General features: G+C 39.2%; 4 protein-coding genes across 8 annotated transcripts; 1 reads left to right on the top strand and 3 right to left on the bottom strand.

Annotated features, from left to right (window-relative positions):
* Positions 1-166: 166 nt before the first annotated feature.
* On the top strand, positions 167-4,082 carry CCB3 (cofactor assembly, complex C (B6F)). Its single transcript, XM_088712071.2, has 3 exons — positions 167-322; positions 440-474; positions 2,417-4,082. The coding sequence occupies exons 1-3, from the start codon at positions 265-267 to the stop codon at positions 2,936-2,938; spliced, it is 615 nt and encodes a 204-aa protein (XP_088568197.2). The 5' UTR covers positions 167-264; the 3' UTR covers positions 2,939-4,082.
* LOC103717059 (anamorsin homolog) lies at positions 3,003-5,788 on the bottom strand. Of its 3 annotated transcripts, none has more exons than XM_089927748.1 (8): positions 5,152-5,788; positions 4,875-5,025; positions 4,220-4,383; positions 4,018-4,122; positions 3,750-3,909; positions 3,522-3,658; positions 3,347-3,421; positions 3,003-3,232 (listed from the first exon to the last, which is right to left on the bottom strand). In XM_089927748.1, exons 2-8 carry the CDS (start codon positions 5,017-5,019, stop codon positions 3,194-3,196), a joined length of 825 nt encoding a protein of 274 aa, XP_089783874.1. In that variant the 5' UTR covers positions 5,020-5,025; positions 5,152-5,788; the 3' UTR covers positions 3,003-3,193. The 3 variants fall into 3 exon arrangements, with proteins under 3 accessions (XP_089783874.1, XP_089783876.1, XP_089783875.1); XM_089927750.1 differs by having other exon boundaries at positions 4,875-5,060; positions 5,152-5,334; XM_089927749.1 differs by having other exon boundaries at positions 4,875-5,050; positions 5,152-5,334.
* A 794-nt stretch (positions 5,789-6,582) lies between these two features.
* On the bottom strand, positions 6,583-12,152 carry LOC103717087 (replication protein A 32 kDa subunit A-like). The gene is made up of 10 exons (XM_008805336.5): positions 11,943-12,152; positions 11,754-11,864; positions 11,537-11,634; positions 11,377-11,418; positions 11,209-11,286; positions 8,008-8,086; positions 7,798-7,887; positions 7,615-7,697; positions 6,888-6,956; positions 6,583-6,800 (listed from the first exon to the last, which is right to left on the bottom strand). Exons 1-10 carry the CDS (start codon positions 12,039-12,041, stop codon positions 6,716-6,718), a joined length of 834 nt encoding a protein of 277 aa, XP_008803558.2. The 5' UTR covers positions 12,042-12,152; the 3' UTR covers positions 6,583-6,715.
* A 2,837-nt stretch (positions 12,153-14,989) lies between these two features.
* Positions 14,990-20,282, bottom strand: LOC103717097 (delta(24)-sterol reductase). 3 transcript variants are annotated; one of them, XM_008805347.6, is made up of 3 exons: positions 20,132-20,282; positions 16,021-17,275; positions 14,990-15,619 (listed from the first exon to the last, which is right to left on the bottom strand). In XM_008805347.6, the coding sequence occupies exons 2-3, from the start codon at positions 17,257-17,259 to the stop codon at positions 15,176-15,178; spliced, it is 1,683 nt and encodes a 560-aa protein (XP_008803569.1). In that variant the 5' UTR covers positions 17,260-17,275; positions 20,132-20,282; the 3' UTR covers positions 14,990-15,175. The 3 variants fall into 3 exon arrangements, with proteins under 3 accessions (XP_008803569.1, XP_038971030.1, XP_017701171.1); XM_039115102.3 differs by having other exon boundaries at positions 19,584-20,245; XM_017845682.5 differs by lacking the exon at positions 20,132-20,282 and adding an exon at positions 19,730-19,832.
* Positions 20,283-24,756: the final 4,474 nt, after the last annotated feature.

Raw genomic sequence — 24,756 nt, 5'->3', positions numbered from 1 at the left:
CACACCATTGCATTTTTCAGACCCTGTTGATCTACAAATCAACTCAAATTGGACCGGGCACAGTTCAATTTCCATCTGATTTTTCAGGAATCAAGTTCCGGAGCAGGTCGGATCCCAGATGGACCCGATCCATTTGCACCCCATCTCCACCCGATTGATTATCGGGTGCGGCTCAGAAGAAGGGTCGAGCGGAAAATATCTAGCGGAAAATCTCTCCTTCCTTGGAGATTGGATAGGGAAAAGATACAGAACTTCTCTCTCCCCATGGCGCTTTTCTACACCTCGGTCCCTCGTTTCCAACTTAATCGTCTCCAAACAAAGGGTTGCCCTCTCTCTTCTCTTTATGGTTGCCCCACTAATTTTCTATTCTCTTGTTCTTACTTCTTATGATGCCATCCTCTTTTACTTCCTCTAAACTTTTTTTCTTTCCTTTTTTCAGGATTCTTGCATGGAATCAGCTCAGTAAGACTTTCAGTAAGTGTTCATTCTTGATTCCAACTCACGTAACATTCGATCTCTCGGAAGTTATAATATTTGGTTGTTCTATGAAACTTCTTATTATTGAGCTAAAAGTTGGAATTTTTGCACACAGAGCCTTAAGACTGCTGTAGATGATTGCAGTTATCGGGATTAGATTTCCATATTAATATCACTCAATATTGAGTTGCTGAATAGATTTGCTATGAACTTGAAAGCTTCCATTGCTTTTAGTTTATCTTGCAAATTCTTGAGATAAGGTTCCATTTTAAGGTCAAAGCTAACGCAAGCTTGGAAATGGCATTGAGTCCTCTCAGAAAACCTGAAAAACATAAAGAATTTATCGACAAAATGGGTTTACAACTTGAACGATTTCCAACGAGTGGTGGATATTGTCGATCTTGCAAAAACTTACAACTGTGTGGATTGGGATTTCAACACCTTCTGATGTTTAAACCGGGTTAAGAGAAAGGTTGATAGGTTGGACAAGAGGTTCTCTCCCCATGTCATATTTCATCAAGGAAATTTCACCTTGGTTCTTTCCTTTTCTTGTTTAAGCTTTTAAAGATGCTTGCTCAGTGGCCTAGTTTCCATAGCCATTCATGGATGAATTAGATGGGGCCTTTCATGCAGGTTATTTTTCCATGCTTGAGATAATTTCCGGATTTAAATTATATCTCAGGGCCTTCAATAATTGGCAATCAACCATGTCTTTGTTTTATTTAGCAGAGCCACTGGATCTCCTGATGTTTCGTCTGTTATTTTTTGCACTTATCTTCTTTTGCCTGAAGATTATATTTATATTAGATTACAATGAAAATATTGTTTTTTCCTTTAACTTGACATGATATTGAACTCGGGGATTCTCAATTGAATGAATATTGAGAATAGTATTGCCACCACCATCACTAAGATCATGTCCACATACTTAAGTAAAATATCATCAAAAAAAAAGAAGAGAGAGGAGAGTTTTTCTAAGTTTAAGACTATAATAATCTTTATAAGCTTTTTCAGCCCCTGGAATTATGCTGATATTGTTATTCTGTCTAGTGCATCTCCATGAGAACAAGTTTGGGTATTTCTGAATAGAAAAGAAATCTTTAAAGAATCATACAAGGAAAATCACAGGTGAAACATCAAAATGTTACATATCATTTTACAAATCTATACTAAATTATTTTGGAACCTGGTGGAGCTGTGATGTTGATGGAAAACAGATGTGTTGGAAGGATGGTGGCTGAGAACTTCACCATGAAATTCATCTTCCTCATTGGTGATCAATTGTTTCAAAAACTGATTCCAAATCCAAAGAACCCTTGAAAAACTCATGTTCTCCTGACCGGCCATCTTCATGAGGATCCCTACAGAGGAAAACCTTCATATATGGAGTTGGGTGTTTCAAGAAAGGTTTGACCTGTGCTATGAGAAATCTGAAAGCAATTCTCCTTTTCGAAAGTAAGCCGAAAGCAATTCTCATTTTCTGATTCGGTGCAGGACAAGTGTTTGGTTGTGGGGTTTGAGCATGGAGTGCTTTGGTATACTTGGTGAGACTTAGAAACTTGTCCATCCACTTTTCTGAATAGAAGCAAGTTCAGACTATATAAATGCATGATTAAGTGGGTCTTTTTTCTTTTTACAGTTAATGGTTTTGAAGTGAGAAATATTAAGATTTCCAAGACAGTTGATTGAAAGGAAGCTAATTTCAATTATTAGTAGAAAGAAGGTGGATTTTAGGGGCTCTGTCTTACTCCATAATTTGTTTGAAAGTTCGGGTCTGCAGTCAACCCTTACCTCTTGCTGTATGCGTATGGTCTGCAGCAATTCCAAATGGTCCCTTTTCAGATCACCTAGCTTTGTATTGTAGGAATTTATTTTTCTGAATTGCTGAAATTTAGTTTAGGAACATATACTGGTAAATTGCTAACATTATGATCGACAGGTATTTACAGAAGGCTTAAGAAGAAGCAAATTATGGCGCACTTCAAGGAAAACCAGTGCCTGCTGCCTGTTTGGCACCACAACGTTCAGTGGAATCCGATCATCTTTTAATGCTCCGGCTGGTCCAGATTTATCCAGATGCCTGCAAACACCTGAACTGCTTATACCTCAGAGCTTACAAACAGCCATCTCCAACTACTCGCAGGCTTTGGTAGTAGCAGATCTGGACCCATCTACAGTAAAGTTGGCAATTGGGATCACAGGCCCTTTCCTTTCAGCGTTTGGCTTTTTATTTGTCCTGCGGATAGTTATGTCTTGGTATCCAAAGCTCCCAGTTGGGAAGTTCCCATATGTCATTGCCTATGCACCTACAGAACCACTCCTCAGAGTCACAAGGAAGCTGATACCTCCTCTTGGTGGGGTGGATGTAACCCCTGTGGTCTGGTTTGGATTGATTAGCTTCTTAAACGAAATATTAGTCGGCCCTCAAGGGTTACTTGTGCTCTTATCTCAACAAGTTTAGGCAGTAGATGTGTATGCAAAGAAGTAATTGAAAATTGTTCACAGAGAGTGACAAACACAAAACATTGTAAACTGATGAACCGAGATTTGATTATCTTCATTCATCAAGAACAAAAAGTCTGTCCAAATCAATCTTTTCTATCAGTTTGATTCTTCTTTCAGTGCAAGACCAACAATCAAGGATCTAACAGTGAGAACAAAAAAGAAATGGTGACAAAGTACATCATCCTACTTCAATGCTGGCTCTTCTCAACCATCATATATCAGCCACAAGAAAGTTACCAGGCAAGGAAACCTGCAACCAAGAACATGCATTAGCCAAGCATAACCTCCAAACAAGCTGTTTTGCATCTCTACGAATGCACAACCCAAATATAAATGTATAAATGGACCCATAATTGGTTGTTACCTTTTCGCCCAACTTGAATGGAGGAAGACCTTTGTAAGGGCAGCCACCGCACCGGAATGCATCCCCGAGCCCACACTGCAAGATTAACATCACAAAGCAAGATTGTATTGATACACCAGACACCAAGGGGATGCCATTATTAGCAATTATAACTCAGCTGGTCATCACTACTTACATTGCCGCATGCAGACTGAGGATTGTTGATCTGCTCTGCGGTTGGCCCCAGTTTCTGCACCTTCTCCTCTGCCTCAGCTCGACCACAAACGCAGTTCTTGCAAGCTTTCCTTGTGCTTCCAACTTCACAATCTCCAACTGCACAGGATCAAATAACTGCTAAGTCTTCCTTAACAAAAAGAATCATCTGAAGAAATGGAACCAGAAATACTGGGATTTTGAATTGAACCAGGTGGTAGCTGTGGTTTCATCAAGTCTTCCTCAGTCAAGAGACTGTCTTCATCAATCAGATCTGATTCATCATCAATTTGAATCTTGGGAACAGTCTTTACTGCTCTTTTAATGGGGAAAGATGACCCCAACGACCAAGATGCCTTCTTGCCTTCAATCTGCAAAAAATATTGGAAGAATTCGAGGTTTCAGGTACATCACAACAGGCATAACTAGGAAATAAAACTCGCTTTATTTTTTTGGTGTAGAAGTTTTGCTTTGCTCACCGTTACAGATTGAACATCCTCATGAGATAATAAAGACTTCAACTCTAAAGCTTGCACTTCCAAGAATCCTGATACGAGTAATTTGCGCTTGAGTGTAGAATTCAGCTGCAAGAAAATCATTTTTTATCATCTTAAGAGTGGCATCAAATATTCATCAATCAACAAACAGAACCAAGTCAGCCATGAAACATGGAGATATTACCTTATCCTGTTCTGTAGAAGGCAGAGGGGTCTGTACTAAGATCCTCCCACCAGGCTTCAACACTCTGCTGATCTCTTCAAGCCACTGCTCTCCAACAAGTTCAGGTGCCTTCCAAACCGAAACAACAACATCCAAAGACCCTGACTCCATTGGCAACTTTTCTCCTGTTGCCAAAACATCAAAGTTTACATGTAGAACAACGTGATAGTAATTAAACAAGCAAAATATCTTAAAACTCAGATGCTTAGAAGAAGAATTAATTTCTTTTATCAACCATATGATCAGAATCCACATTTCCTCTCAACTAGAAAAACAATAAATTACAAAATTTACACAAAAAAGGGGAAAAACATCGCCAACAAGCCTTATCATCTCAATTCAAAATTTCAATTACAGAACTGACAAAAGTGGTCCCTGTCTATGCCTTAATTTCTAAAAAATTTTAACATGCATATAAGTTGTTGCCTAATGGTTGACATGTTTCTTGAATCTAATTGGAAAATTAGCTCCAGATAGCTACTTCCCCAACAAATCTCAGGTCCAAAAATTAAAATTATTCATAATTTCCATCGACTTCATTATCATGATATAGCAAAACACGAACTTTTAACGATTGCAGCTGAAAAAAAAAACAGAGAAACGAAGCAAATATTACCTAGGGAACCGCATTGAGTAATAACAACGACATCATCATCTTCCACAGCCACTTCGCTCGCAAGATTCTTGATCGCGGACAGACCCGCGAGGACGGGGAAGATCGCATCATCCGTCAAAAGTAGCGCTCCGCTCTTCGCCGCCATGGCGTCCTACAGATCAAAAGATTCGCGAAATCTAACGAAATCTCCATAAAAATTAGGGACACAAATATCAAACCACAAATTCCCAAAAGAAAAGATCCTCAGGAAATCCGGAGACAAGTCAAATCTGCTCACCTGAAACGATTTCAACGATTGAAGCCCTAGAGTTCACAAGAGATTTCTTGTCGTGCCCACGGGGAGATGCCCGATCCCAACCGCCCCGACCGACAAAGAGAGAACCCTAGAAAGCTTTCCTAATAATTTAAATGAGAGAGAGAGAGAGAGAGAGATGGAGAAGAACAGCTACGGCTGCTACGGGGGCCGGTTCGGCCTCCCCCATTTATTTATTTAGGACGGTGGCGTCCGTGACGGGGTCGTGCTAACCGCCTTCTTCGGGTCAAATCCGGCGGTGAAGATTGCGACCAGGGTGGGAGGGCGGCGATCCAACGGTGCAGACTCGCTGTAGACCACGGGATCCGGAATGAGCACGTGGAAGGAGTGGACGCGTGTTGGACTTAGGGATCGCGTGTGCACCAGCGTGGTACGCGCACAGGAGAGCCAGTTAAAGCCTGACACGTGGGAGGATTGACGGAAACTACAAGAGGGAAAAGAAGGGTGCTCCGCGATTGAGAGGATTGACGGGATCCGAGGGCTGCTTTCCGTGCGACTGAACGGTGCCGCATAGAAGGTGTCTTTTGAGACGGGGAATGCGTGATTTCCTTTCCAGCAATTTCCAGACTCGAGAGCGGACTTTGGCCTGGATTCAACGCCATCAACACCAAGAATAGCGACGCTTGGGGGAGTTTTCGAGGCCTGAGAGACTCGAGTCGACACGCCAACGTCGGCGATTTTTTAATAAAAATTCCGTATAGAGTTCTACAGGGTGCATCGTACGGGCCCTGTATATGATGTCATGCAAGCATGAGCGGCAAAAAGAAGAAAAAAAAAAGTACGGGATGCATCCTTCTGCTTTCGCATACGATATTTGGGGCCAACGGAATAACTATTTATATAGCCAGTCGCTGAAAATAAAAAACTGTCTCCAATATTTTAAAATATTTTATTTTTTAATTTTATTAGATACATCCATATTGGTTAAATATAATCCACCGGCTTTAATTAAAAAAAATAAAAAAAGAAAAAAAAGAAGAGTACGTGCCATACATGAGCTCTGTATAAAGGAACTATATACAATTTTTATTCGCCTCTTTGAGGGCATCGGATTTTCCGAAGTTTTTAGGAGCAACCACCGTCTGCGCTTTATGCAAAAAGTTTTGCTTTTAAGTTTTAAGCCAACCATCACAAATGGGGGAAAAGGATTTTTTAGCTCGTTAATAACAATAGAACAGACTTGGCTCCATTCTGGATGACATTTTCATTTGCTGGTACCAACCATTCTACCTGTTTGAATTATCAGTAAACTACTTGTTTTGGATCATAAATTCCAATAGATCAAGAGATAGAATTAAATATTAAGCACACACCTAACGCAAAGTAAAGGGCCAGATGAACACTTCAAGTCCATTTCGATTTACAATATCTATATATTCTTAAGAAGTTCTATAATTCAACTGCGACAACAGAATTTTTATGGAAGATAGCTGAAGCATCAAGTTCACTGGCTAGCAAAAGATGGGATTCTTTCTTACAATAAAATCCTTCGTTGCACCGCATCATGAACATGGAGATTAATAAGGTCTTAGTCGGTGAATGCAGACTTGAAGTGGTAGTCATCAATTGTAGAGTAAATATGGCCGACATCAACATGGTAATCAATAGCTTCCCTGCACCACAAACAAGAGGAAGATTAAGAGCAAATTCATTTGTATGTGTGTGTGAGTGTGAGAGACAAGAAAGAGACAGAGAGAGACTTGATCTGATTGATTGGTATCCCCAGTCGCCTGGCAACTTCATCCATGTGCAATCCATGTTCGCTAGCACTGAAGAAAGAATGGCACGTCATACACTAGAAAGGGCATCAGTTACTGTACTTAGTCCAAGAAGTTTGCTTGCCAAAAAACATATTACTGAATGAAAAGGCAGGCACAAGGTAACCGTGCATCCAACATGGTTTGACAAGAGTATATGGCAACTACTAATAGAGGTAAAATGACAAGTCATTCAGGAAAATGAAGGCATCAGTGATGAAGAAACCATATGGATTAATCTCCCCTAGAATGGATCCCTCCACTTAACATTGGTAGTAGTGGGGCCTTGGGCAGGTGGCTCACCAGCATCCAAAAGGACTTTGGTTGTTGAGTTGGAAAAATATGACCTAAACCTAAGCATAGTTTTCCAATACAGATATAGAAATTAGAAGGCAACGGTGCTTCTTTAATGAATTTATCTACTATTTCAGACATAAGCAATCTTGCTTCCATATCCGTATATGGTCCAGACAAATAATGGATGAATCTGTAGCAAGGCTAAAATTATCGTGGTTAAATAACACCAACCAGATTTTATGCGAATATAAATAATGTACTATTTTCATATTGATATATTAAAAGGGGATTCAGATTGCTTGCCTTTTGTCCTATGTTACACTTGTGCCAAGAAACAACTGGGAGGTACAGAAAGATATCACAAGAAACTTACAGGCTCGCAGGTTCCTGGAAAACATTCAAGACCAATTTGTAGATGTCCTTCTCTGATCCATTCATGATTTTGGGCCCTGATATCTAGAAGAAAAGGAGCATACTGCATGAGTTTGTCTTCTTGTTTTGAGTTGTACCACATGAAGAAATGTGGGGAGAAAATTAGAAATCTTAATTAGCATACTTGATTGGCAGGAGTTTGAGGTTCTTTTGGTCCAGTCACAAAAGAGGTTCCCATGACTGGACTTGCCTGGGTTTGGGTAGGACCTCCAACCTGTCAAATGTATGGTGACTTAGAAGATCAAGAGTTTATGCCCACAGGCGCGCATCTGGTAGCATACTTGTGGCCAAGTGCATAGAACCAGAAATGCAATGTTTTTGAAAATGCCAGTACCTTCGTTCTGGTGTTCTCTAGATGAATATGAATACATTGAATGAAGTGGAATGCAATCTCATTGTAGTCAGTGACAGGCCTGGAAAAAGAACAAATCTAGTTAAGCCCCAGAGACATCAACATTTGCTGAACTATTTAAAAAAAATCACCCAGTATCATTCAAATTCTACTCTCATGTTTTCTACATATGTTTAAATAATTGCTAATTGCAAATAGAGCAGATATCAAGCTAACAGCCAACCCAGACTCAAGTCCAGATACGTCAGATCAAGTTCGATAATACAGCAACAACAAGGACTAGGAAGGAAAAGGGGCAGAAATCCCTGTCATTAGATCACATCACTTCCAGTCGAACTGGAAAAACTTAACAGGTTCGATGTCTGCTAGAGAGCTTCAAGATCAAGATAACCGTCCACCTTAAAACCATAGTTATGACCAAAAGAAACACATGTAAGAAATGTTATACGCAGGGCAACAGATAGGAAACAAGTTCAGAAATTTTCGACAAACTGATAGATAAGCTTGCATTTTCCAGCTGGTTTCTCTATAATTGTTTATAGACTTTTAAACACATCTTCTTGTTTCCCTTGTGTCTTGCATTTTGTCTGACGTCAATTTTCCGCATATTCACAAACAGTCATATCACTTCTCAAACGCATTACCTGAAATACACTGGGTTGTGTGTGAAATCTATATCTGAATTCCCGCTTTGTGTATTTATGACCATATGGGCTCCAGAAGTTTTGCCAAATATGACCATCATTTTTGCTCACCAATAAAGGGAAGCTGCAAAGTGTCATTCTTTCCATCACAAGCTTCATTGATCGCATAATAAGAAGAAGCTGACAGAAAAATTTATATCACACATTGGGGATGGAATACCAATTAGAGAGATGGATCAACCAAATTTAGGCAAAGCATGAAGTCTAGAGCAATATCAGCAGTTCCTTAACTATAACAAAAACAGGACATAGACAGAAAGTTGGTGCTTCATTACCTAGATACAAGTAAGTCCTGAACTTAAGCCCAAAAAAACACCAGAAATGCAGGCAAAGTAACAAATAGGCTAAGCTATTAAGGCACCTTAGTATACAAATCACAGTAACCATTCTTATTGGCTAAAGAATTCGGCTCAAAATGATCTAACCCATTATTGAGGGGGAGATACAACAACCTCGATTGGTAGTATTTCATAGTGCACATATCAATTTAAAGTTACAATATTGAACTGGATCTGGTGGATAATTTCATCATTAAGACAGGTATTAGGATAGGAATCGATGCTGTAACTCTGAAAAAAATCTCATTCTTCATGGCCTTCCACCAAACCCTCCATGGCTCTTAACTAGGCTTTTATATTAAACTATGAAAACACAGGGAATTACGGAGGAAATAACAAATGTTAACTAATTTCAGGTACTCTGCCTTCTTCTTTGGTGGAAAAGAAAGAGTTTTGTCCCCATAAGCATTATTTGGCAATGGCCCTATTTAGGTGAATTCCCCTGACTATAAAAGTGAAAGAAAAGGAGGATGAGATCCTCACCACCATCTTGCATGCTTGAGTAACCACACTCCGAGAATCGCAAACATATATGTCTGTTCCTTGTGCATTTTCTTCCCCAGTTCAAATAATTTCTGGAGAAAGAATTTCCAACACAGCACCCAAGACTCCCCACTATGCTATGGAGATGTCCATTATGAAATATCAGTCCTCTATAGGGCCACACAACTAGTTTAGTGACAGTCCTAACCATCATCCTCATTTAACTACTAGATATTGAATTTTATTCTCAATAGAATCCAAATAGGCAAATGATATTTTATGTAATAATCAACTAGGTGTACTCGTCATAAATAATGCATAGCAAGTCTTACAAAAATGTCCACTAATTAGCTGTTAAACAATACCAAGAATAATTTTTTGACACTTTCATTGGTCATCGGATTAAAGATTTTAGATTTTAAATTTTAAATCTTAATGCAAATTGAAAACTAAAACTTTTGTTCCGTGAACAATGGCCTTTTCAAATGATGATGTTATTATTACTCGTCACCTTGTGCTGCAACAGGTGGCAATGAACTAGTTTAACAGATGCAGATGTGCTTAATCCTTCAGTTTCTCCCCAAGTATGCTCCCTTTTAAATAGCAGTATCTTGAGAGGTACTAGACTCTTTTATTATTCTTGAAATAGATACCATGATGTAGAATAACCATAACATTACTTTAGATGTTTCAACCATATGGATTGTTCCATCATGTCCTTCACTTCAAATCCACATTGCACAAGACTCCCTTGCATACCTTGCCAAGCTAATCATTTGCACCATGAAACACGCCAATGATCTGCATAATTATTGCGTATCTATAGGTCTAACTTACATGCGAATCAGTTTGGTTTCTCATGTTTGTCCTTTTGATAACCATACAGCACCCTTATGATGGTCATGATGCTGTGAAGTTGAGTTCTGTTACATTTGATGCATTTACATAAGACTCTTCACCACTCCTGCTATTTTTAACTTAACACCTTGCCTCTTATCTAAAGCATTTTCATGTCTTTCTCCACCATCTTTGCTCTTTCTGTTTTATATGCCATTGCTTCTCGGTATAATCTAAAGGATTCTCATGTCTTTCCCCACCATTTTTGCTCCTTTTTCTTTTATAAACAATCACTTAATCTATATAAGAGACACAGAGACACAGCATTGCGATCGAGGATCAAACACAGGTCCCAGAGACTTGGGCTAGGCACAGCTTCATCTTGCACATAACTCCAATCATGGAAAAGAATAAAAAAGCTCCAGACAAGTATTTGCCAACAAACTGCAATAGGTTTGAAACTAATTCTCAAGATCGCTTAACCTTAACCACTCATCACTAATAGACGTGAATACTGCATCAACCACTACAGAGTGATGCACTCATGGCAGGCTTTGCCAGTCACCGAAACCCAACAACCAGCCACGGAAAAGTGGATAAGTTTGAGTAATATTGCAGGATTTGGCACAACCTGGTTTCATGACAACAGATGAAGTGTCTACCAAGACAGCAGAACAAGGACCGTTCATACAAATGGATGTAACAGAGATAAGAAACACAGCCAGTCAACCAAGAAACTAAAAGTATCATCAATCAACAATCAGTAACTTAGCACAGAGTCTAACAATTATGTGTTAGTAAAAAGGCATTATATAGCTCACCGGATGGAGAAGGCAACAGCACGCTTCTTGTCTTGAAATCCTTTGAGGCTGCCACTGACGCTGACATACATACCATTCCTTCATCAGAAAAAAAAGGAAATAAGTCATTGGCCGGTGGCTTCTTTAAGAAATAAAAAGGAAGAATCAATAGAGATTTTGGACATTTACTGAAGAATAGCTGTTTCATTTGCATCTGAAGCTTCATTCACCCTACAAATAGTACCAAAATAGAATTTTAATAAATGGAACTTTTCATAGAATCAGATCAAGAATGATGCTTGCAAAATTAAAACAAAAGAAACAAAAAGATAAAGAAAAAGAAAATTACCATCTGATGATGTCGATCCGGCCAGTGCCATCGTCGAGGGTGAAGGTGACATCCGTAGTCCTCTCCACCTTGTTCGACACCATTCCTAGGAGCCTAAACTGCGATCACCCAAATAAAAACACCAATTACATTCCACAGAAACAAATTACGGCTTAGGAGTAGAACGTTACGAAGAATCAACGCAACAAAAAAGAGCAAAATTTAATTTCTGTTTTACGTTGGTGGCATCGACCCCGTCAATTACGAAACTGGACTTGTCATCGCTTGAGTGATACGCGTCGCTGATCTGCTTCACAGTCGCTGAGAATACCCCCGGCGCACCGCGATTCTGAAAAAGAGATCTAGATCAGGAGAAAGGGAAACGAGATCAAGATCAAGAGATAGACGAACCGGTTTGTTGATTTACCTTGGAGAGGCTAGAATCCGGGGCTTGGGCGGCCTGGGACGCCATGAAACCGCTGCCGGAGAAGAGAGAGGCTCCGCCGTCGAGCTGGCTGGAAAACATTTTTCTCGTCGGAATTGCGAAGGAAAACCCTAACCCTAGAACTTCCTGGAAACTGGGGGAAAACTTGGGAGCAAAGTTGAGGGGGCGCGGGAAATTTATGCATCAGTGGGTGCCTTCTTAATCGATTCCCGCCAAAGGGATGTCTTTTTCCGTGAGCCATGCAGGCCAGCCTACGCTTAGGTGGGCTGGTCACGGTATTAACTAGTTGGGCCAAATGTGAATCCAAATTTATGGTACAATTTGGGTACGGGAAGAGCATAATTGGGAAGCCCACGAGCCCAGAATTTTGGAGTGCATGTGTCCCTTTAGTCTTTGCATGGGCATCTTTGCGCAGCATTAACGTAGTAAGGAATGGATTGCAATTCAATATGATATAAGGTAAACCACAACATTTTTCCATCGCCCAAATGGCCTTTTAGAACTATTTATGTTTATGCTTGGTTGACTGAAAGCAACCAAGGTTTTAGATAATGGTCTTGTTAACACCGTTATCTGGTTTTACAAATATTTCAACACATATTTTTGTGTTATGATGTATACGATGGCAATTAGATAATGGTTATATCTGAGAACCTCATTTCTTAAGCTGAATTGGATATCAGTCAATCTCTCTTATGAAGCCAGTCCCACGACATGTTATTGCAACAGTCTCCCCATCAAGAATGATAATTCCGGGATGGAAAAATCGCGTTGCCGAGGTAGTTTTTCCTTGGAATCGCCCTTACTTTCTTGAGAACCAAATCATCCATCCAGGGTAACATAAGGCAGCCACGAGCATCGCCTGTCAGCTTACCGGTCGTTAGTTGCAATATTCCATCAAGAGAGTCCCCGAAGCCAGCCGGTCGGGAAAGGGAATGAATGGCACAGCCACTATTAAAACCTGTGAAACCATTCCATGAGCGGAGGCGGCCTAATACATTTAGAAGCTTAAGACGTACTCATTTAGAAAGATTTTTTTAAAAAAATGATGAAAAAATTTTAATAAGTGCAAAATACTTTAACAATTTATTTAAAAATAATTCGTCTAGCTTTAAATAATTATTTGTCTGTGACAACAAATCTATTTAAAACTCCCTTTTGAGGTTGAATCAGTTTTTCGATTTTTTTTTTTGAGTTTTTCAATCCCACATTTATATTTTCTATTAGACATTTAAATCTAAAAATAATATTATCAAACAGAAGGCTAGTCGGTTCCCACCCGATGCTTGTTTTATTTATTAAGCAAATGGAAGTGTTGAAGAGCCCGTGTTATTATTACGTACAGGAATATGTTAACTATTAAAGTAAAATGAATCAAGATGTCATGCCCATAATTATATCTAAGAGTCATGTCAGAGTACTTTGGGTTAAACAGAAGGGATCATGTAATACAGCCTCCGCTGAAGCATCATTTTGCTGTTATAACCTATCTTTGCACTTGTGCAGTCTCAGTAACTCGGTTCAAGATCTATAAAACCATGAACATTCATTCTCTATGATTACTCAATACAAAAGATGGTGTTGTGTTTGAGCAACCCATTACGGAGCACCTTTGGAGAAATCTGAGAATCCAACAAAGAGAGCTGGTCCTCGCACATCTGGTTATCAAGTCTTGCAACAGCAGAAGTTCAAAATACCATAGCCTATGGAAGAGATGAGCAGTTACTTATATATCTATGTCATACACACCTAAGTCTATGCTATATCAAAAAAAATTTCCCACCCTTGTACTAGGATTGGATTTTCGATGGCTTATTTCACGGTGTGTTTGGCATTCTGACAAATATGTATTCCACAAATTAATTTGAGCAGGCATTGAATGGCACCACCATCCTGCTTTGCTGTTTTCCTCTGGAGCCCGGTAAATAGTATATTATCAAAGAAATATATTTGATGACAGCCAAATCACCAGTCGAACGTCCAGAAACAGGTCAAATTATATTAGATTAGATAATAGAATATCTAAATTCAGCAAAAGCATAGTGCTGATTGAGAGAGAGAACAAAAAGAAGAAGAACGGAAGGGGAAAAAAAGAAAAAGAGAACAACCAAAGAATCACCAACCTGCAGAGAAACTTATATCCTTAGGTTTTCGCTTAGTTTCAAGAACCAACATTAAGTTTAGGAGTGACGAAGTGAAGATCAATTGCCTACTTCTTGAAAAATTACTGAAGCAAGAAAGCTACTGCTTAAATGTTGTCGGAGAATCCCATGGCAAATGAAGAAGCGGCGCAGCTCGACAAACGAAGGCCTTCCTCTAGGCCGAGGCCCTAGGCGACCGCCTAAGGCTTGGGCAGCCCTGTGCACGACGAAATGTAGATTGAATTTTGCAAACAACCCAATCTCTGTTCTGGTTGAGGAGCTCAGAAACCTTGAGAATTTCATTAACATCAGCAGTGTTTGGCGGCACGGGCCAAAGATAGAGGGGCAGGGAAGATGAGAAGAGGGATAATGTTGAGTAAAGACGCATACCTGATGACCTGTCCCGGTAAGCCAACGGAAATGGCCCTCAGTAGTTAAGAGCTTGCCGACAGACAGACGGCCCTCCATAATGCAGAATAGTCCATCGCCATTAATGCAATTCATGTTTCATCCTCTCCTGCATTAACTGCAAGCGAGATGCAAAACACCTGCCGATTGGGACACTGATTTTGGGATCTAAGTTATTCTGATTCAAGAATAATTGTAGGATAGCAGATCATGCCCCCAAATGGCACAACAGCTGCTTCAGACACCTGAGAACCCTCAAAAAGTAAACCGAATCTTAAGATGCGTATTTTAAGCTTATCAGATAGCTGCAAACTCAAACTCCATCCGGAGACAATTAGCCGAGCAATGAGTTGTCTCAGAAAAACGTTAATTTGGTTCAGGTAGTTAACTAATAGAACAAAAAAATGATTGCAAACAAGAAGCTGCCTCACATATCAATGATGGAGACGAGTGATAAGTAACTAATCAAACACTGATCAATAGTGGCATCGGAATCCAAAGAGTTGAATTCCCGTCATGCTAAATTACTAGAAAAACATCAGGGATTAACAAACAATCAGGGAAAGCCACAGATTACAACCTCAATAAGTAATCAAAGCAGTGTTTCAGACAATTCATGGGATTGGAAAAATCCTACCGAATCCAAATTCAAACAAGTTGATCTGATCAAGTTTCCTCAGCATAGGCTGGTTCAAGGATGGCTGCCTCGGCTTCCTGCACCTCCTTCTCTGTCTTTTTCCCTTTCTTGGACTTGTAGTAGACACTCATAAAGGTGCCAATGGCTCCATACTTCCGGCGGCAGTGCTCATAGTGAGCCCCGTCAAACATCCTCCAGAAGTTCTTCTCAGTGAGCTCAGAAACTGCATACTGCGGCTGGAAACCATGATTTTGGATCATCCACTCCTCAAGCTGGCGGACGGCTTCGGAACCATTGAATTCCTCACCCCTTAGGACAGCTGCAGGAGCATAATACACGCCAACGTCTGTGAACATTTGAGCATAGCTTGTGTCTCCCTGCCTGTGGTGCAGCTCAAAGCCTGGTTCAGGGTACACCATAGGTTTGACAGGAAGCTTGAAAAGACGGTGGGGGCAGAGCCAGATTGGATATACCTGAAAAATAACATAAGAATCCCTACCATCGCTTGAGCAGAAAATATCTTGTTTCTTCTGTTTTAGTATGTGGAAAAGAAAACAATTGAAATTCCTTTTTTTGTGTTTGTACTTTCTAATTATAAGACATGGCAATCAAGATATGAACGAGCCAGCATGCTAAACCTTTTTCCTTTCACAAGTCCAAAACTTATTTGGAAAGTAATGCACACATATAACAGGGAAACAGTATGGCAATTGAAAAAAGCTAGCACAAAAAAAATGCAAGGAATAATAATTTCCAGAAGGAACATCAGATATATGTGGTGACGTTGGTAATCAAGACATGCAAACAGTGACTTCCCATGAAGAGAAAATTAGGCAGCATAAGAGCTATTAGTCAGATCAAAAGACAGATATACCTCCATTGCTTGGTGCACATACTCGAGAGCATCCCCAACTTTGTAAAGAGGAACCAGCAAATCCTGGATCACATGCTTATCATGGTAATAATTCCTGACAGCTTCACCTTGGGTAGCCTTAAGGAGAGAAACCTTTGGAGGCATCAACCACCCAAAAAACCACCTGAACCACCACTGGTCCCCAAATGGCAGAATCAGCTTTCCTTCCCAATACAAAGACCTTGTATGCCTGTGGTGATATTCTCTGGTGGGAATGTATTCCACAAACTCACCTCTCTTTAGCGCTTTCTGAGCATGCTGGTAAAACCACGTCTTAAACCACCATCCAACGCTGTTGATGACATTGCCCTTCTTCTCTGCCTCTTCCTTGGAAGCATATCTCCCAGTCATCATGACACCTTCAGTTGGTGTGTAGATCATTGCCTCAACAAAATCTGGAACTTTTGATGTGTCCCCATCTCTAGGTGCAAAAGAATCAGCATAAGCCTGAGCAAGTTCCTTCAAGTTACCTCTCACTGGGGTGTATGTTAGCCTCATATACTCCTTAACAGGTATGAGTTTAATCTCCGCAGAAACCAATAGTCCAAGTGTTCCTTGAGACCAGGGAATCCCGTAGAAAAGGTCTGAGTACTCATTATCCTTAGTAGCCCTAACAACCCGTCCATCTGCAAGCACAACTTCCATGGCAACTACTGTATCAGAGAAAAGGCCATAAATGTGAGAGCTTCCCTCAATTCCATAGCCATTGATTAATCCTCCAACTGTGAGATCATCAAGCTCTGCAACAACAGCAAGGACAAGATTCATAGGAACAGTAGCTCTGGTAATCTGACCCATATTAACAAGAGGCTCCACTTTTGCAATCATTCTTTCTTTATCAATCTCAACAATGTTTCTGAATGCTGAAAGATCCACCTCAAAATGTCTTGCACGTTTATAATCAACATTACGCAAGCCAACAGCAATGTATGGCTTCCTTGCTGTGCAGACAAGACCATCCTTCTTTGGATTCCTCTGCTTGAGGCGATTAACAACTTTTTTAACATTTTCTTCATGTTCCTTCTGACGGCGCTTTTCTGATTTCATTGCAGACTTCACATCTCCTAGATATGTAAGGAAGTAGATTGTGAAAGAGATTGGAAGGGCAACAAAGATAACAACAACCCATCGGAACATGACCAAGTAGTCCACCCAATCCTTCTTCTTTTTTGGACGCAGAGGAGTTTGTAGGTCCGACATGGTTGAAAGCAGAAGGCTGAAAAGAAAAATAAAGAATTACAATCACAAGGCAAAATTTCAAACTATTTATTTGTTTCACAGTTCAAAATTTACAATCATAAATATGATCAACACAATTCCCTCAATTCAGATATTATGGATCATCTGACCTGGGACCAAATTTCTAACTGTAGAGACTAGAAGACTTGATATATTCAAAGAGAGCATGTTGCCATATGAACCTTGGGATGATTAAACGAAGTTAAAAATTCAATTAAATTTTTTAGAGACAAAAAATCCAGTACAACCTGTACCGAACCGGTCCGGTCTCTGACCGATTCAGTTCGGTGTTAAAAAATGGTACCGGCCTGAATCTTCTAAGTTTTTTTGGACTTTTGGATGCATGAACCTGGCCAAACCAATGGTACCGGTTCGGTTCGGTCCGAACCGCTACCGAACCAGTCCGATGGCCGACCGGTATGCCTACTGGTACCGGTTCGGCAATCCTTGATTCCATCTACCCACATGTCGTACCACATCTAGAATCATTTTACTTGGTTGTGACAATACAAACAAGCAAAGAAGATGGCTTCATAATGGCAGGTTAAGCAACTGACCCGCAACTTTATATAAAAACCATGTGAATATACGAACATAGCAATTTTCATTTGAAAGATTGATGTACTTGCACAATGCATAACAATGTTTTAAATCCTGTAGGGGTGTCCCATTTTCTCCATAGAACAGAATGCCCCTCTGTTGATGGCCCTCGTCATGCATCCTAATAGATATCATCTGTCTCTCTCTCCTTCTTCTTTCATTCCATTATTTCTTTATTTTTCTTCTACCTTCCTTCTATCCTTTCTTTCTTTTTCTTCTACCTTCCTTTCTTTCCTTTCCTTTTTCTTTTTTTTCCTATCCCTTTCTTTATTTGTTTTTTCCTTTTCCTTCTTTTCTCTTTCATTTCTTTCTTTTCCTTCTCCCTTCATTTCTTTTCCTTTTCTTCTTCTTTCCTTTCACCTTTTCTTCAGCTTTCCTTCCCTTCTTTCTTTCCTCTTTCTTCTTCTCTTCCCATGTGGATGGGTTTTGGAGTCCCAACCCTATCCCAATCACGTTTTCTCATATGAACCGGATGAGATGGCTGGGACACCCCCCATCTACATATCAACACTGAGGAACAGAGAACATGCAGGCCAAAACAACATGATCTAATGCAAAGGCAGGACCAAAAACTCTCTAACGAACGCACAGCATCGTCCATGTCCAAGTGAAGCTCGTTATATTTACCAAAAAAAGTCCACATCAAGGGCATCTCGCATGGACTAAAAATCATGAATAACAAGTCTAAGCTACAAGTGATACCCTGTTTGAGGACTGATGACAGCTCCACTAAACCAATCTAAGTTGCAAGAGTAATCTAAAAGGACCTAACTATATGATAGCAATCACAAAAATAATGGATCGATTATTGTTTGTCGTAGTACACGGATTACAGCACAGAAATATAAAAGTCACAACAATGCAGCTTGATTGGTAAATTATTTGTTAGCCAGGCTTTGTTCGCCCAAACAAGGATTTTATGTAAAGGTGCAACAAAAGAAAGCATGGGCATCCCATTTGATACAATTCTCGCTAAATAAACAGGGAATGACTGCATGAAACCTGAAACCAGGGTCAATAATTCCTTAACATAGATGGCTTATAGAAGACGATACCGAGACAGATACTAGAAAACAAAGGTGAACAGTTCATAAAAACAGTACATATGGATGAACCAAAAAGGCCAAAGAAAAGAGCATTATTGGCACTATGGATGCTCCCCAAGAAGGCGAACATATTCGATGCAAAATTTGTTCAAGAACGACTCTGATCCAGCAACCAATTAAATTAGGAAAAAAAAATCCTGATCCCTTAAATGGATACACATTAAGGTATATATGTCCAATTATCGCATGAAAAAAAAAAGGAATCCGTACCTGAAATAAGAAACCAACAACTAGCGACCAAAATCTCAGAAGGTGAAATTGTAACAATGAAGATTATTGTGTCCGTGACTCTGATACAAACTTCCATCGGTACTTTCAAAAACAGAAAGGCAACCAAAAAAGAGAACGCAGGGCATTATGCTAAATAAAAGAGAAGAAGCAAACAACATGACAGTTCTTATTCTACAAAAAGAGCAAGAGAAAACTTCCGGAATAAGCTTAAAAAAAAAAAAATCAGAGAATATCTTAAGCATGGAGACAAAAGCAAAACAAGTAGCACCAACAGTTCCGGATCTACTGCATTTCCAACATGCAAGAAGAGATAAGCTTAAGAGCCAAAGAATGTCTGAAAAGTATTACCATGGAAAGTATAAGATCAGTTCAAAAGATCAACAAGAAGCGCAGAGGTCCAGAAAACGAACACAGAACTCGATCGCCGCACGGAAAGAATCAGAACCAAAAGCATCTAAAAATAGGGGAGGAATATGGGCGCGGATCACGATTACCTCTAGAGATGTAGATCAGAACCGATCGGACGAGTCCAGAAAGAGTTCCGACTCCGCCTCACGGAGAAGAAAGGCGGATCAGAGCTAATTCCAACTATATATTAATCTCAAGAGACACGGCAAAAGGCGAGATATAAAGCGACGGACCGGAAAGATACCCAAGAATCCGATCAAATATCAGATAACCACGTGATCGATTAAACAAAACAAGAAAGAAAGAAGCCAACGAAATCAGAAATACCGACCAGTTGAGCTCTCGAAAACAGCGAAGAATTCATTACTCCATCCACCAAAAACAAACCTCAAATATACTTAAAAAATCGAAAAACAAAACCAAGAATAATCGACTCCAGAGTTCACAATCCGCCATTAAAGAATCAAACTAAAGCTCCGACTCTTTACCTCAACGGGAAACACAAGGCAAGAGAGAGCCCTCTCTCTCGCTCGCTCTCTCGTCCTCTTCCCTCGCCCTGGCGATCTCCACAACTTCGGACTACTGAAGTAGAGTATGAGAGCGGGGTTTCAAATAGTAGCGAGGGATTGATGAGAAAATAGGCGGTCATGCCCCTACACGAGGACAGTACACTGTCGAATCCCGTACGCTGACGACCATGTGCTGAGCTGGAGAATCTCGGCCGTCGAGTCTTGATCGGATAGTCGAGGTCGCACGGGACAACTGTCCAAAGCCTGTCTCCCACCAGGTGGCAGCGTCAGCCCGGCGAGCCAAAATATTTTTTTTCATACTCCGTATCTCAGCCGTCCATCCGAGCACAGAAGAAAGATAAATCCAGAGCGAAAATATCAACGTCGAGACTCGAGAGTCATATTTTTCAATAAATATAAATATAAAAAAACAATAAATATAAAAATTAATATATATTAATTATAAATATATATGGATAATAATTATATATTAAATATATTTATATTTTTTATCCAAATAAGGAAGGATAATTTTTGGATATTAATCAAATTTGAGTAAAATTTAATGACAATAACTAAAAATAAAGACATGATCATACAGAAAAAAAATTAATAAAAAAATATAATTTTAACAAATATTTATTAATAATAAAAAACTAACAATTTCGTAAGTGATATATTCCTCAGGATTGCTCGTCACCAAAGTAGACGCAATCTATGGCACCCACAGGGCATCTCACAACTGTCGTCGGTTGCAATCATCAGGTAGAAACTAAAAAATAGAATGAACGGAATCTTTAAAACTCCATTTGCTTAAAGACGATGAAGAGAAAAAAAAAATAAATGGACCAACGAGAGGCTTGAGGGTGATCTAAAGGATTTTATTCTAATCGAATATTTTATATTACAATCACTTAATATCTAGATTCCTTTAAGTTTATATTTGATTAATTATTTAATTAATTTTCTGATTTAATTTTTTTTTACTAATTTTTGTTATATGAATATCTAAATTCGGATACAAGAAAATTAAGTGTATCCGTAGAAGAGTTTTAAACAGACTATCCATATCGAAATTGGATCGAACTCAAAAAGTAGTATCTAAATTAGGGAAAAGATACAGCGGGATATCATCCACACCCCACATTCTAAGTGGGTGCAAGGCTACCGGCCGGAATTGGGAATCAGATATTGGCTTGAAATAGCATTTCGTATGTCGTATTCGCTGGCATTGGGCGTGAATCTCGATAGTTCGTACAATGGAGGACGTCCGCGTGGGAGATGTCTCAGTTCCGTGCGATTTGGGTTGGATTCGGGTTGGGGGAACACGTCCCGTATGTTTTTAATATTGGATTAGCGATGCTTCGTTATTATGTACTTATTGATGTATTTATTTATTTATTAATAGTTTTTGAATGCTTCGTGTTTATCATGATTATACTCTAAAATTATTTTTTCAGCTGTAGTTACATTAAACAGCAAAGTTACTAAGAGAAATTAGATTGTAAAATTACAATTTGTGGCTTTGGAAAGGCATCATAACATTTAAAAGTATCAATTTTAAAGGTTGGAATTATGTCATGCTGCTATCGGACAACACTATTATCAATGGAAGCCGGCCAAATCGGGTATATTAAAAATTTATTGATTTAAAACAATGCATTTAGACTTAGTGCAATACCTAAAAACACTCATGCTTGCTCACCCTTGTCAAGTAATAAAAGTCTATGTAGAAATACAATGAATAGAGCCAAACTACTTTGAAATGGTTCACAAATGCATTGTCTGACATTGCCATATATGGCTTTGGGTTCGTCGTAATGCATATATACTCCTCAAACAAAAGGCCATTTTTCCGTATAAGATGCATATATTCAAAGGGCAAATCCATGACTGAATCTCGCAATGAATGAAATTCTATATATAGTTTTGGTGCATTTTAATATTAAAGTTTAATATTTATATTATTTATAAGGTTCGTGTATTTAATGAAATGGTTCATGTATTTGAGGAGATGAAAGATTCATGTATTTGGAGAGATGAAGGATTCATGGAAAATAAATGAGAATAATTCATGAACTGCTTTTGAAAAATGGGAATCAATGTCTATTTGGTGGAAAAGTTTTTCTTAGAATTTTTAAGTGCATTTATGTTCTTTTTATTTTCATAAATTTAAAGTTTCAAATTCTCTATATAAATTCTTCCCTTTCTTCATTCCAAAAAATATATAATATTATTTTATTTTACTTATCAAAATATTTTAAGAGAGTTTTTGACAAAGAATGATGTTTTTTTTGGTGGAGCTTTAGGCTTGGCTATTTGTACAGAGTTATTTTTGCTATATGCCGATCGTCCGACTATTATACTCTGAAGAATATAAGTTATAGTATTTATGCTGCACCATGTTTTAGACTTTGCCAACCCCAGAAGGTTTAATATGCGGCTGGATTGTGCTCTTCGATAGTCGTGCCACCGTCCCGTTGTTGTCATGTAGTGGGAGAAAGATTTTGTTTCCTAAGACTGGATTGCAATTTAATATTGTCACCATTTCAGGTGAAGCACGGAGTCTGAACCTTAAACAAAGGGAAAACGCTATCAAATCAATGTTATTTTACGAACTTCCATAAATTCAGTTAATTTTGATATCTCCATGCATGACAACCTAAAACAGTAGTACCCATTTTACCATGGCCATGAACCGATCCAAGCAAGCTACACGCTTGGGAAAAACAAAGTTAATAGCAAATTACTCTTTCATAAACTTGATTAATAGAATAGTCATTTAACAATAATAGTCCCATATAATTTCATCTCTTAGATGGAAAAAGAAAAACTAATAACAATAAGTTTTCTACAGATTACTGAATTTTTTTAAATTTTACGGATAATTCATCAAAAGTTCATACATGGTAATGACATTTGTGTAGGTTAATTATCAAAAAAATAATTTTCTTTTGCAGCTAAGCTCCTGTTAACATGTAGATTTGTGACAGTGGATTCTTGCTAAGGTTAAGTAGAATTTTATAAGGCGATCGAAGCATCTCAGAGGGAAATGATATTATGCTAATGATCTGATAGCTTTTTAAAAAAGAAGAATTCTGCGGACAACGAGGCGTGAGGCATTTGGATCTTTCCGTACGTATTTAGTCCGGCCATTGATCGAAAGAATCAAATAAATATTTCGCAATCTACAACTTGCATCATCGTATCTACATATAAATAATCTCCAACATCAAACTCACCCTACCCGACTATCACTTATAAATTAGATAAACATAGCATGCGCTGCCGTCCTGGACACGTACCGCCAGGGTCCCAGAAACAAGACGCGTGAGTCCAAATGAAAGGGTTGGCAAATTGCCTCACGGATCCGGTTGTCCGAACCCAGAACATTGCTATTATCATAGATGCGTTGTATGGGCCCAAAGACCACCTCTGTTAGAGCAGCGGGTGATCGTCGTATGTCTGATCATATTGTAATTGGTACCAAGCTATGGACGACTTAGAAGGGCATCTTCTTTACGAGGCGGATACCGGGTGTTGAGTGTATATGCCTCGAGGGGACTTTTCAGTAGTGATTGATTGGGTGTGGAGAGTAGACAGATATGGTAATGATCATCCTCTTATCCATAACACCTGTAGACTGATTCAGAAGCTGAGCTCTTTTCAGGCACTACATATATTCCGGGAGACGAACAGTGCTGCAGATTGGGCCGCCTTCTTTGTTGTCCAGCATTTCGGAAAAATCATCCGGACTTTCTTGGGAGATATTTCTCCTCCTTTTTACTCTCTACTTTCTTTTGATCTAGCTGAATATACTCACGTAAAAGCTATATAAATTACCGTTTTCCAAAAAAAAAAAAAAATTGCCGTATCACATGGATTTAATGTCAATATCTAATATAGAGAGCATATCGGCGTTTGATATGTAAAAAAAATTATATTATATTATACTGATACTGTGGCAAAGAAAAGAAATAAGTGATTTGAGCAAGAGAGATGTACATTGTTCTCGTCCTTGGAACATTTTAAATTGGAGACCTGGCACATTAACAACATAAAAGTTAACGTAACTATTTGGCAAATATACCGGGTTACATGGACGGGAGAGAGAGACAGAGGTGGGAGACGTCATGCTGGTCCCTTGAATACGATGGGATATGACTTGGATTGAGCTAAGAGCATATGGGAAAGATGGAGTTGGATCCACGGATTTGAATGAATGGGGCCTGATATGGCTTTTGCTGAAACCTCGTGCAGCATTGCTCCTCTCGTTAGCTTAAGCTGTCTCGTACAGCAACCAGTGTTTTATAGGATGACTTGCATCGTGCCCCAGTTGATTGATTAAATAGGGTCCTTTAGAAACATCAGTACCACGCTCTAAAAAAAAAAAAATCATGCACTTCAGTCTTTAGATGGCATGAAAAAAAAAAAGATGAGCCTATGTTGCATTTCGTTGCAATGGAGTGGTGGCATGATTCCCACAGTTGATCCAACCATCTTAGTTGCCCTGTGCCGTTTCTAGCTGCACCGGCCGAACCGACGACGAATGCCCTAGGCATTTTTGATTGGGCATTGTCATGAAGAGTAATGCAAGTACCAAA

The sequence above is a fragment of the Phoenix dactylifera genome, chromosome 16 (assembly GCF_051530095.1).
Source record: "Phoenix dactylifera cultivar Ajwa chromosome 16, Ajwa_hap1_PhDact_Kaust_v1.1, whole genome shotgun sequence".
Classification (NCBI taxonomy): Eukaryota; Viridiplantae; Streptophyta; class Magnoliopsida; order Arecales; family Arecaceae; genus Phoenix; species Phoenix dactylifera.
Note: the sequence above shows the minus strand (reverse complement) of the source record. Positions and strands in the feature narration are given on the sequence as shown.